The sequence below is a fragment of the Pavona decussata genome, unplaced genomic scaffold (assembly GCF_977016875.1).
Source record: "Pavona decussata unplaced genomic scaffold, jaPavDecu1.1 SCAFFOLD_56, whole genome shotgun sequence".
Classification (NCBI taxonomy): domain Eukaryota; kingdom Metazoa; phylum Cnidaria; class Anthozoa; order Scleractinia; family Agariciidae; genus Pavona; species Pavona decussata.
In genome coordinates this window covers 182,208-196,365 of record NW_028145478.1, presented here as the reverse complement: position 1 = coordinate 196,365, position 14,158 = coordinate 182,208, and the positions used below count along the sequence as shown (strand labels likewise).

The 14,158-nt window shown below is 39.1% G+C and overlaps 2 protein-coding genes across 2 annotated transcripts in view; one reads left to right on the top strand and one right to left on the bottom strand.

Annotated features, from left to right (window-relative positions):
- The window catches only part of LOC146479996 (uncharacterized), a 74,688-nt gene that overhangs the window by 17,936 nt on the left and 42,594 nt on the right, over nucleotides 1–14,158 (top strand). The gene's annotated exons all lie outside the window — the stretch shown is intronic.
- On the bottom strand, nucleotides 7,827–8,982 carry LOC146479999 (uncharacterized). The gene is made up of 2 exons (XM_085110069.1): nucleotides 8,123–8,982; nucleotides 7,827–8,024 (listed from the first exon to the last, which is right to left on the bottom strand). The coding sequence occupies exons 1-2, from the start codon at nucleotides 8,450–8,452 to the stop codon at nucleotides 7,950–7,952; spliced, it is 405 nt and encodes a 134-aa protein (XP_084966195.1). The 5' UTR covers nucleotides 8,453–8,982; the 3' UTR covers nucleotides 7,827–7,949.

Sequence of the window (14,158 nt, the reverse complement as noted above, 5' to 3'; positions counted from 1 at the left end):
TTATAATGAAAGGATATAAATTGTCAAGCCAACAAACTTGCCAACAGGACCATGTAATAAATTATCCAAAACAGGCAGCTAAAATCATTTGGCAATAAACTACAAATGACATTTTAAAGTGATCAATAACCTGGCATTCTCAATGCTCTCCACAGACAAATTTGGTAAATCCAATGAGACATTTCCTGGTTTCACTGGAGTTGATGTTGACTCCGGCTCTCCTAAAAAGAACAACAACAAATTATATTATTGCGTATAAAACCAGAAGCAGGTATTTGGAACTATTTAAAAATTAACCCCAAAGAAATGAGGTAACAGAATATCTAGCACTTGGTCTAGAAACACAAACCTGTGCCACAAGCTACAGAGAGTCACATATCCCTATATCAAGCAAAATGTAAGCTTAATTCTCACCTTCCAAAAGGCGCTGACATTTGGCACCTGCAATGACGACTGTGAACGTCACAGCACATGTGGACAGGATCATTATGTTGGGGACATCATGGTTAAAATAGCTGAGAATCATTTTCCGTTTACACTGTTTTGATTGCACAAAGTTCCTCATTACATCAGACATGTTTTTGTTCTGGATTTGGAGAATTGTAGGAGTTGTAAAAGATATCTGCCCTGGCTGTCAGACCATCTCTTCCAGCCCGGCCTACTTCCTGGCAGTAATCCTCCATTGTGTGGGGGACTCCAATGTGGATTTCTTGTCTGATGTTGCTGCTGATATTGCAATGGTCACAAAAAGTATGTAGTGGATACATGTTCCCTTCACTAATTCTTCAACAATGAGATTTTGTTCATGCTCGGGGTACTGTGCATGGAGCTGGCTGAAAAGCCTGTTTTTTGCTAAAGGCAGTGCAGTAGAAGGGTAGTACTGATCTTTACCCGTACTGTTGCTGAGGTAAAGGAAACATTTGGGACTGGTTACTAGATTCCCATAAATTAAGGTTAGTGGCATTTGACTATTTTTAGCTTTCAGTTCAACAACAATGGGTTGTAAAATTGATTCAAGTTTCCCATCTCCTCTATTGGGGCGAATATGACACACATAGTATAGGTTTGCCCTGTTTGGGTTTGATTCAACAATAACTGGATCAGAGAGCCCCAGGGAATCTATTATACCACTCTTGGTGGCTCTTGTAGCAGTTCCTGTGAGGACCAGAACTGGTACTGCAGGGATCAAGTTGGACAGAACCCCAATCTCCCCATCAGCTGGCCTAAATGAGCCCCTTACAACAGAAAACAAAGGTATCTGTTAATTCACCTAGTTCATTCACAGGCATGCACCTCACCCACTATCGGTTACTCAAGGGTGATTTGTTAGATTGTTTAAGTGTAACCAACAGACTGATCTACTACAAAAAAAGGCAGTAACAGTGGGTGTCTCGAAAACGAAGACCTCTAAAACGAAGACCCTAAGACCCTAAGACCCTAAGACCCTGAAAACTCGAAAACGAAGACCCCCAAAATTTCCAAGTATAAAAAAATAAAATAACATAAAAATACATTATTTCATACCTCAAGTGAAATTTAATTCCTTCCTGTGGTCCTACCATGGTTATCCGCCATCTTGAGCTGAGCAGCCGCGTTCTTGGAATACTGACCGGAAGTGTGTTTCCTGTTCCACTGGACCGGAAGCGCGTTTCCGAACGTCTCAGTTGCGCTGCTGGGTTTTTATTTAAAAACCAACTAGCAAAAGAAACGAGTGTTAAATCCCTCCTTCTCGGATCTACAACCACGCGATCGTGAGAGAAAAAGAAATGAAGCCAAGGCTTTCTACTATGAAAGTTGCTGTAATGATTTTGAAGTTCAATCCCGAAAGTCGATTCCTATTTTTAACAAAATTCATCAGCCTCCCTGTAAAATAGGCCTTATCACGGTTTTCGATGCCATTTTGGCGAGTAGGCAAACAGGCTTGAAATAACAATGTTTGTATGGAAATCCGATGTCAAATAATTTTTATAAAACATCGCTTCTGAAATATTCATGAATTGGAAACTTTTGGTACTAGGAAAAGGATTTTAGGAAAAAGATTGGAGGGATGTAAGCTGTGCCAGAAAGCGTCCAGTCGTGTTTTGAACTTTCTATACATTTCCCTGTATTTTTTCCCTGCGAACTATGGCTTAGTAGCTATTCACGGCTGGTTTGCTACAGAGATAAATGTATGGATGTACGGCGGGATTGAAGAACCTCAAAATCATTAGAGAAACTTTCACAATAGAAACATGTAGAAAGCCTAGGCTTCATTTCTTTTGCTCTCAAGATCGCGTGGTTGTAATTCCCAGAAGGAGGAATTTAACACTCGTTTCTTTGTAGTTGGTAATTAAATAAAAACCCAGCAGCACAACTGAGATGTTCAGAAACGCGCTTCCGGACCAGTGGAGCGGGAAACGCACTTCCGGTCAGTATTCCAAGAAACGTGGTTGCTCAGCTCAAGATAGCGGATAACCATGGTAGGACCACAGTAACGAATTAAATTTCACTTGAGGTATAAATTAATGTATTTTTATGTTATTTTGTTTTTTTTGTACTTACACTTGGAAATTTTGGGGGTCTTCGTTTTCGAGTTTTCGGGGTCTTAGGGTCTTAGGGTCTTAGTTTTAGAGGTCTTCGTTTTCGAGACACCCAGTAACAGTGGTGATTTCAGCAGGTGTTCCATGCAAGGGCTAAGGCCGTCTATTGAAGCAGATCAAAAATTACAACCCTTGTGAAATGTTAAATTATGGGCTTTTTATTTTCTAATATCTGCGTCGTCATACTAATATTGTACAGGGAACCCCTGAATGTCAGATTCTATTTGCTATCCAAGACAAACACAAAACAAAATGTATTTTGTCAGTAGGACTAGAGTCTGAGTTAATAGCAAATATCTAGATCCTGGAAGGAATAAGTGGCTAAGCCTGATTGCTCCTCAAGGGACTGTCTATCTAAAGTTCACCATTGATTGTTTATAGAATGTATCGAATACAAAATAATCAAGAAATATGTAATTAAATGATAACTTTATTCTGAGGCCTTGATTAATAAAATGAAAGATGAAAATCGTCAACAACATTCTAAAACAGCTTTTAAAATAAAACATATAAATACCATTGCGGAACCAAATGAGCCTCATCTATGACTATTGACTACTCTCCTCTGAAATTCCCCTCCTTTTAACATCTTCGCTACGGTTTTGTTGTCCGCAAAAACCTTGGGATGACCAAACGTACAGCAAACCTACATTTGTTAACATCTTATGGGACTGTAACCTTCTGCTCTCCTTCATCTTCCATGATAGTTCGTAAAGCACAGATATCCACCCAGCCTTTTAACTTCTGCAACTGATCCCAGATTAGTGCATTTAACGGCGACACAACGATGACTATTGAGTCTTTTTCCTTACACTCACATTGCATGAAATCAAAAATTCCAGGCGACGCGTGATAGCAGAGTGATTTGCCAAAACCTGTTGGCTACACAGTCATTGCATCTCTTTTCTCCAGACAAATGACCCCTATCGCATTGTACCGCTCCTTTTTCAATTTTAGGTTAGGATTTCCTAATTTTGTCACAGAAATTTCAATACCATCACAGAATACTTTCTCTGCATTCGTCGCCATTTTGTCAAAAGACTACCATATTGCTCTGATGTTATGTTTAGCAAAGCCAACCTGTGAGTATGGACCCATTTGATTGTATGTGTATCTTAGGCTTGAATATATTCAACGTGACACCTTAAGAAGCTGTTAAACTCATCATAAGTAGAAGAGCTTGGAGGTTGGTGAAGTGAGCCAAGGAAGGTGCAAAACCATGGCAACCCTGTGAGCAACAACCACCTGACCCAGTCACATTGAAAGATCAGTGGAATTATGATAGAATGATGATGCTGGGTTATCTCACCTTATCCCGGTCACCACCTGCCAAACATGATTGAAACACTAGAGATCATAGAGTTTTTTCCTTGGAATGGTCAGAGCAAGTGAACCACACGTATTGAAGGTCTGTACTTTTTAACTGATTTATTTCACAATATACACACATCGTAAATTTATTCAAAATTAAACACTTCTCTGCCTAAAAAAAGTTAATGAGTGGCATATTTTTGTTTTGTTTTCTCTCACCAAGGTTTGCAAGCAAAGAAATCTTTCAAAAAAAGTCTAATCACTTCAGGGTTCTTCTTTCCTGTTACATAAATAAGAATCTATGGCCTTGTGACAATCCTGCCACAAATTTTCTTGCTGGCTCAAGGATGTTGAAAAGTAACAAAAAATAAGTTCTCTTATCTTGTCAATTTTATTTTGGTTCAGGGCCTCTTTATTGCTGACTCCCCTGACATTCCAGTTTTTCAGTTCATCTGGTTGAAAAAGCTACTGCAACAGTTGCACTGCAAACTTCTTTTCAGTGGTTGCTTTTGCTTGGAGATGAAAGATAACAGAGTTGTCCTCTTGGCAGCTGAGGGAACTTCCAGGACGTATGTGTCTGTTAACCAGCGGGCTGTGGTGTTGTACTGTTGGGTGAAGCTGTCATGGGTGGATGGACAGGACTGATATATTCCGAGGGGCCACTCAGCGCCGCAATTAAATTATTGAGTATCTCTAGAACTTGGGCCTGCTGCCGGGAAAGCTGGTGTAAGTGTCCTAGGATTTCTGGATGGACATCACAGCACTGGCCACTGAACAAACTTCGCGGCACTGTTCTCCTAAAGGCAAAGTTCCTTGTGAATGTGATGGAGCCATAATCAACAAAACTGACCCTTATAAATTAGGCTTTCATAGTATATTCAACACACGAGCAAAGCGTGACACACCACATTAAATATACAAGCAAAATTGTCCTTAAGATTGAATGCGTAAGCCTAACATTCTCACAGTCCTGTCGTCCTGTAGTTGTAGGCGAGACAAGTATGAAAATATGATATCTTTGGTTCTATTTGAGCTACAGTGACGCTTTACAGTGCGTTTCACAATACTTTTGACAAACGGTTTCCGAAGTTCGTTTCAAATTCCTGAAGTTCGCCACGAACTTGCAATTTCATTACGCAGTTATCAATCAAGTCGGGAAATTTGAACCAAAGTTGTAAATTTCGCGCCGAACTTCGTTGGGAAGTTGCCAAGTTCGTTGAGAAGGAAGTTCACGCTATTCGGTTAACCAGCCGTTGGTTTGGTAATTATTATTAAGATGAATCCATTCACAGTGCAAGGAAAAGCAATCCCAAGTTCTGTTAGGAAGAAAATTATTGAAAGCTGGTTAGAAGGGAAAGGGCCAACGCAAATAGGGAAAGAGCTGCGTTTACAGAAACAAACCATTGCCAACATCGTGGACAACTTCGTTCGTAGAGGGAATTCAGAAGCCGAAACAGGGGGAAATAATACTCGGTTAGCGCGCACTGACGATGTAAATGTTTATATTGAGTATTGTAAAAAATTAAAGCCCAGCATTTATAGCAGTGAGATCCAAAACAAATTGGTGGAAGACAACGTGTGTTTGCCTCAAAATGTCCCGTCGCGTTCATCGATAAGCCGTAGCTTAAAGCACGATTTGGGCTATTCTTACAAGAAAATTAGCGTTATTCCTCAAGAATCATTGACACCTGAAAATGAAAACAGATTGTTTGAATACTTAACAGTTTGCGCGACTATTGATCCAAGGACAATGCACTTTTTTGATGAGTCTTCAGTAGTTAAGACGACTGGAAACAGACATTACGGACATTCAAGAATAGGCCATCCAGCTTTGGAAGTTCAGCGATACGCAAGCAACGCTACCTTTACCGTAAATCTTCTGCATAATATGTATGGCGTTGGACACGTCAATTTGTTACCTGGACCTTCTAATGGACTTGAACTTCTTAATTTCTTTGCAGAAGCATTAGAAGAAGATGATTTTTTTGGGAACCCACTTCTTAAAGTTGGTGATACCGTAATTATGGATAATTGCAGTTTTCACCATGCCAGACATGTGGAACCAGTTTTAAGAAATATGTTGGCGGCCCGCGGCATTGCCCTGATTTATCAACCACCTTACCATCCCCAGTATAATACCTGCGAACATTGTTTCAGGCAATTGAAGGGATGGCTTCGAAGGCACTCTAAGTTTGCCGAAGTTCACACAGATATTGCTATTTTCCAAGGTCTGAGCACAATCACTCCTGGGATGTCTCGGAATTTCTTCAAACATTGTGGTTACGCCGATTAGTAATTACTAGTTTCCGTTAATTTGTAATCGTAAAAATGTCTTAAAAATTTACCACTGAACAAATGCTACCAGACGACCGGACAAAAAAAGTATCCGGTAAAAGTTTGGAACGGGTATTTTCGTGTGTGGGGTTTCAATTTCGTGTTTTTGAACTTTCTATTTACATAGCTACACTGTAAACAATCTAAAACTAGCAGGTCGTCTGTGTAGATGGACTTCTCTGTCGTTTCTAAGTACCTCAAGTACTTTATATTTCAGGATCAAACATCATAGAATAAACCTCGCTTGCTTTGTTGGTTAAAATATATTGATCAATGGAAATGTTTCTAAATTTTTACAGTAATTAAAGTATTTAGCACAGTCTAAATGACACACTGAATCTATTGGATTTTCCCGGAAAATTATTAAATCTCTTTTATTTCCCAGAACAAAACTCATACAAGCGATAAAAACCAAACTGAAAGTGTTCTGTCGTTCACAGTGAACTATTTTACCAAAAGTCTATTACAAATTCAAAACGTTTTTGAACACAACTGTTTTATACACAAGCCAAGGAGTCAGAGTACATGATAGATGATGAAACGTTTACATTAGCTCTGTTTCGGATCAGTGTCTGCAAAGTGCGTGGCAACATTTACTAGTGTATTTAAACCACCCCATCTTCCAGGACTTTGGGGATTCTGGCTATAGGATCCACGCAATTCTTCAGTAACGGTACTAGAAGTAGAATTCGCCAGAATATTCGAGTTAGCCGCTTGAAAACTGTGAACAGGAAGTTGAAATGGAATAGGAAATGGCGTTTGTGGATAAAACACTGTATTCGCAAAATTCGGATGTTGTGTATTTTCCAAGTGCATACCGTGTACTTGTGATGTGTTCAGGGCAACATTCTGTATATTTCCACTGTGACCGGTATTGAAAGGAATTGGATATCCATGGTAATAGTGTGGCAGTGTGAACGAATGTCTGCTTAGGCGGGCCGCGCGAACTTTATCCTCACTCTCAGAAGTTGAACGCGAACTTGAATGGTGCCGCCTCTTCTTTTTAATCTTCTTTCTCTTTCGTTTGCGTTTTTTACGTCGGCAATCATCGCTTTCGCTTGACAAAGTGGAGTCATCTTTAGTGTCGTCCTTCGAATGTAATTTAAATGTATCTTGTTTACTAGCGCTTTCTTTACCTACATCTGCAGAATAACTAGACTTAACCGGCGACATGTCTTTACAATATTCTACACTCGCATAAGTTTCTCCTTCTTCGAACAAATCAGGTGAATTGGCCACTTGCCGAAGATTTTTTTTGCATTTTGCAAGGAGAATTCGTAACTGCTCGGGATCATCCGCACATACTTTCGGAATTTTTCCATCAAGGAAATTTCGCAGCATACGTACATCTCGCATAAGTTTGGGTTTGTTTTTTTTATACGAGGGATCCACAGCATACAAACGAGGGGTTAAATTTTTTATGAAATGAAATTCATTGTTTGATGAAAAATCTTCCATAGCTTTGGCTTGGTTTTCAAGCTCGTGAATTTCTTTTTGTTTTCTCTTCAGATTCCCCTTCAAGGAATTCAGCTTGTTGAAATATTCGGGATGTTTCTCCTTAATTCCGCAAAACGTATAGTCCACACACTTCTTCGGCTGACATGGTTTCGTCATCTGATTGCGGTGACCCCTATGGTGACAATAACTACAGACTATTTTACCACTTCCAATCGCTGGAGGCTCTTGCACTTGGATCATCATAGATTCCAAGTTCATTTCAATTTCTCAATATTCTTGTTTTCCCCTTTCGAGCTGTTCTTTAAATTTTTTCCCCTGCTCTTGCAAAGCTGGAAGAACACACTAGAACGGAAATGATTTAAATGTTAGACGAAGACTCAACTGAATGCTGAATTCAACAACGAACCAAAAGGTTCCCGCTTAAACACGTGCAAACTTACCCGGCGCGTTTCCACCTCAGACTTCGAGTGCTTTTCTCGGGGTTGGGACGTTTCATCGATATTCATTCGCTCTGCTTTATGCCCCCGGGCTCGAACTGGAAGCGGCGATTCTTCCTTAAGGAAATCTAATTGATACATCAGCAAGCTTTTTGCACCTAAAGGTAAGGTTTGTTCTTTTGAAAACATCATGTCGACTTGATCCGAGGTAAGAAGTTTTAGTTGAAGCCTACTTGTAAATTGGTTAGCAGCGAGTGTTTCAAAAATGATCTGATAACTTTTATCATCCATTTTGTCCTTGAAGGTTTCCATCCAATTTGATAAATCTGCCATTATTTATCCAGTTCAATTTTCCACGCGCATCAAAAGCAATTCGTAACTTGTGAACCTTCGAACTGGCACGTGAAATTCAACACTTCGTTCTCAAGCTCGCGATTTGATTGACAACTGCGTAATGAAATTGCGAAGTTCGTGGTGAACTTCGGGAATTCGAAATGAACTTCGGAAACCGTTCGTCAAAAGTTTTGTGAAACGCACTGTAAAAAACGGCAATATACTCCTTCTTTGATAGCAAAAGTTATGATCCAAATTATGACAATGTGCCGAGTGTGGCAAGGATATTTATTTGCAAGTGAAAACTGCCTAAGTTGAAAGAAGAGCTGGCAAGTGTTATGACACATTTTTTTGTTTTGTTTAGCGTCATGACTGGCCGTTGGGACAAGTATGAAAATATGATATATCAGGTTCTATTTCGGCTACAAAGACTCTTAAAGTGGAAAAATACTCTACCTTTGTTGGCAAAATTTATGATCTAGCCCTTTGTATTTGCGATAAACAAGATGTAGTTCAACAGAAAATGTCACGCAAAAGATGTATAAACAAATTGCCGCTAATACATTACTAAACATGTCGTGCTTTGTAGCCATGATTGCATCTAACATAATGACAAAGGACTGTTTGTGTGAATACCTTTCCACCCAAATCCTTATTTTCTGGAATTTCTATGACAGATGTTTCAGCTTTTTCACTGGTATTCTACTAGGCGCACAATTGCCTTGAAACACACACCCATGATTATTTTTGCTAAAAATAACTTTGCTTGACAAGATCTCAATTCAATTATGCTTATTTTCACTGGAACACCATTTTCATTTGGTAGACTAGGTACAGTTACCTTCATAGCTTTCTCTGACACATCACTGTGATCATCAAACACAATTACAACAGATTTTCCTGACAATGCACAATCATGAACATCTCAGATGTGGAACGTGCCAAAATACATGATTATATATAGAAAAAAAACGAGTATTTGGACACTTACTTTTCCGCACAAAATCAAGAAAACAATCAGGAAAATCACTCCATTTACCACAAGAGGTACGAAAGTGGAGGAACTGCTTTCCATTTTATTTTTTTGACAATCTGTCCATTAGTCCACTTGGTATCATTGAATGTCTCTTGCTTTTTCTTTGAATTCGCGCACCGACCCGTTCCAAAATCACTCAACATTTTTTAGTGTGGGTCTACCACGAACAGCGTGTGTATTTGTGTGGAATGAGCGTACTAGACAAAATTTCTTGACACGTTAACTCAGTCCTGCTTTCTAAGCAAAACAGCAACAAAATATCCTGAATATCAACTTGCTTGCGTGTCAAAACACCATCATTAAGCCACCAATTAGACACTGCTTAAACCGCAAGGTAAACAAACAAACAATGTCTTGATCGCTATCACTCCAGAAATCACTCTTCAATCGCATTTTGTAACACAAATTCATTTGTTTTTTCAACTTACTTCAACGCTTGTGTTATAGAGTGTTTTCTCATGATGTCACGGCGGGCATGATGGTGTCCCAAAACAAAGAAATGATGGCCATGTTGGTGTCCCAAACTAAACCTCTGGGAATTGAACTCTATTTTTCATGCAAATACTTTCCTTTGTTTCAGTAAACCAATATGGGAGGTAGTCACGTAAATGAAAATGCTCTATAGTCCTCACTACGATATAACTAACTTCAATTCACCAAAACAAGCAAAAGCGTCCCGCTCATTGCATATTCGACTGCTTCGTGCTTGCTCACTTTTAGCGGCAAACCTGAGATTCCTGTTTTGTTTTCTTGAAAAAAATTAGTACATAGACGAGAATAGTGCGAAATAATTATCACCTTTGATGCTAACAGAAAACTACTATTTTTTCTGATAAACTAAGAACAAGCCTGCTAGCGGCAAATGAAATATGAACATGGTCACATGGTCATCTCAAAACAAATGGATTAAATTATTTCCCTTACGGTTTCAAGTCATAAAACATTGCTTACTACTGTTTTATAGACACATTGCCACATTTAACATGTCGTCCAACTAGACAACACCATGGATGTTTAACTTCTTCCTCTGATAACTTGGTTGAATGACACACCCAGCACCCAGCAGGAGTTCCTGACGCACCACATTTTGCAACGACTGAAATCATCCTTTACTCCCCATAAAATTAACACTGCCACTTGTAAACTTTGTCATGTTCCCGATCCATCAACAGACTAGCCCAGTCAAACCTAGTATTGCTCCGCACTCATGGCACGTGCAGTAGACCCCTATTGGCCATTTGAGATTTACGAAGCAATCCTATTTTATACCTTGGGCCCCGCCCAAGTAACCAGGATCATTTCATGCTTTTAAAAACACACAACATCATGAATATAACCTGTTCAGTATATTAGCTGTCTCGATCCTTTGAAATCCAGTTATCCTCAGTTGACCCTTGTGCTTATGGTTAAGCCTGGTAATAATATCAAACCCCTTTAAACAAAGTACAATAAACTCGTCTGATCGACGTTGGGCAAGTAGAGGTGCCAGATTGAAACAGCTTAGTATCACATTCACTAGAACCTTATCACAGATTCACAGAAGGTCTTATTACGATTGGAATGCCTGCAGTCTCCCTGCAGAGAAGGCATTCCAAACAAGCAAGAAATTCCCGCAAAATGGAATTCTGAACAGCATGGATAATACAAGTATTGCTGTTTAGGTTCTCTTCAAACAATTTCAGTACCTCTGGGATTTCTTTCTTCATTGCATCGCCTACTGCTACAACAACTTTCTCTTTGAATGTTTCTTTTACGTCATCCATGTTGATATCTAGAAAAACATAGGTACTAGAGCTGCTGTAGTGTAGCCATTCCTAACAGTGATTGGTTTTATCGTAAACGTGTTACTTAGGAAAAGCCATTAAAGCATAAAGTCCCAATCTGTCAATTCTTCAATGGCCTGAAAGGAATAACCCTCAGGCGTGTAAGTGGGTGATGGCCTGTGGCCTGCCTTCCACCCCCCCCCCCCCCCCAAAAAAAAAAAAAAGTGGAGTGGAGTAAAATCCAACATGGTATCCATGTTGAATGATGTATCCAGGCTCCCCAGCAGTGCTACATCCCATAATAATGTATTGTAGGCTATCCCAGGCTATCTTAAAAGGGGTTTAAAAGTTTTTGAAATATTTTAAAACAAAAAACACTCAAGGGTATTTCCATCAACCTCCCCATACACACACACCCTTGTACCAAGGGGTATGAATTAACCTCTTGTTCCCACTGAGCCTTCTAGAGGAAGGGCATTGCCAGTGACAAGTTTGACAGGGACATTCATTTGTTCTTGACACTTCTCAAGTATAAAGAGAACATTGGCTGTCTCATCATTTATAAGTATGTATAACTGCCGTGTTGGGTTTTTTATTTTCCCATTCTGCAAGGATGCCACAGTAACTTTAAGTGAATATCCAATTTTAGCTTTTTTTGTTGTGTGGCCAGCATGGGTGACGTTTGGAGCAACAAAGCTGCAACAAACATTTAGAAAAAGAAAATTCTCAGCAACTACAAACAACTCATTGTCACTGCTACCTTTCAATTTACCTTGAAATACCCTAGACGTGAAAACAGAAACGCTAGAAATTACTTATTAGCAAATGAATTTATTGCCAAGTAAACTTGAGAAAATATGCACTTGATCTAACACATAAAGCTTACTGAGGTGGATTATACTTTCAAGTATTTGTAATTGGCGTACCGGAGCATTGTTGAAAAAGTATGATTTGTACTTTGGCTGGAAGGACTACTCAGATCAGGACTGCTGGACCTGCCAAATCCTAGGACACCACTTGGAAACAGCTTCCGTGTGAAAATCCTGAAAGGTCGAAAAGGCCTTCTCTGTTTGGCCACTCTGTGTCACCACTGAACTCCTCCACCAAATGAATAGAGCTTTTTTCAAGCTGTAACATAAAATTTATTATGAAGACAGGAAAGCGTATTTCGCCATTGCATGTACTTGACCAAACGAAAGCAAAGACTGCAAAAACTACGATCTCTGAATTCACCACAAACATAATAGTAAGTCGTTCTGTATTTAACTGAGATTTTCTAATTTTTCTTCCATTCTTCCTTCTCCCTCTCCTCTTGAGTGATCTGAGGTCATACAGCGTGGGATAAGGCTGCCCTTTGCCTAGTGCTATGTCAGAAGGGATGGCTGGTGAGCACTTCCTTGTCCTCCATGGAGATTTTTTCTTATTTCCCATTTATTTCCGATTCAAAGGATTGGCTGTGTGGCGCTTGACAATCTATAGAAAAATACACAATTTTTGAAACAAAATTTCAATGGATATGCTCCAATTTTTGAAAGATTTACCCATGAAAACAAAAGATAAATACCTTTTCTTGGAGACTATGGTTTTATTTTGTGAGAAGTCACCACAAGAAAACAAATAAATTGTTTTCAAAGGCCATCTAGCGAATTTTCTCTCAGCCATCTTGTCAGGAGTACCTTCTATGCTGTGGTTAATTAAGTTTCAAAATCTTCTCTTCTTAGTCAAACAGGGTACCAAATGAAAGCTTGTTCTTCAAGTTCGGAGTTGGCGGCAACGTACTGTTTACTAGTACCTGTATACCCTCGAAAGGGGCAAAGGCTGACCGATTTTTGCTCCTCACGGGAACATGAAATGGCCGTGCAAAATTTTCAACAAGAGGACTGGTAAGAGTTGGACTTTTGCTTTGGCCCAATTTCGAGCAATAATTTATGATGGGGAATTTCGTCACATTTAGTACCATACCTCCTGGCTACCCCTATTCTGTCCTTGTGCACAGCATCATTTTTCAGTCATTCATGTCAAAGTCCTTATTAAAAAATAAAACAACCTTTTATTTGGCTGGTGCTTGTAGCTGACACAATGTGCACTCTGATTTGCTAAGTGCTAGGGCATTATTGTCCTGTAATGTCCATAGGCTGTTCACGAATTATGCAAATTAAAAACAAATCAACTTTTAGCTTTTTTACATATATAAACAACTTAACATCAAGTCAAAAATTCGGTCTTTATGGAAAAAACTCAAACCTGGGCCTTGTCTTAGTTTGAGATTTTCCTGTCAAGACCTCACTCTCAGTTGCTAGATAGATAGATAGTTTATTAAATAAATACATTGCAGCCCAAAGGCTAAACTGCATATTTACAACTCATATTATTTTCATAATACAAAAACTAAAAAAAAATTATTATAACAATCTATTCTGTAAACTTGTCGTAGATGAAGCTAAATGGATAAAAGAGAAAATACATACAACATCTTTAAAACCTAATCACAATATTATTCATCTTGATAATAGTTATTATTATAACAAATAATCAACAATCTTTCTATTGAATTTTCCAAACTAAAAAAATCATTTGTTTCTGTAAAGATATGGACCAAATTTTGGAGGTTGAACTGTAGCCAACTTACTAAACATTGCTGCAAACCAACAATAAAAAGAACATAGGAATTGACTGACGCCTTTCAGGTCCACAACGTTTGAATTTAATCTTGACAGATGAGGCCTGCCTTCCAATGGGTGCCTACAATGTGGGCAAGAACGAAATTCCCCAGATGGGCAGGTATGCCCACAATATGGAAAGCGAAATAGCCTTCTCTGACTCCCAGTAGTTGCTGAAGCGGAGAGGGATGCAGATAGTGGTTCACATGCATTACCTAAAGAAACCACAGGTAGGTCTTGTGGCTGT

Coding starts and splice junctions, on each gene's coding strand:
- LOC146479999 (XM_085110069.1), bottom strand. CDS start 8,452: ATGGCAGATTTATCAAATTGGATGGAAACCTTCAAGGACAAAATGGAT. Junction 8,025..8,122: donor CTGAGGTGGAAACGCGCCGG/GTAAGTTTGCAC, acceptor TTTCCGTTCTAG/TGTGTTCTTCCAGCTTTGCA.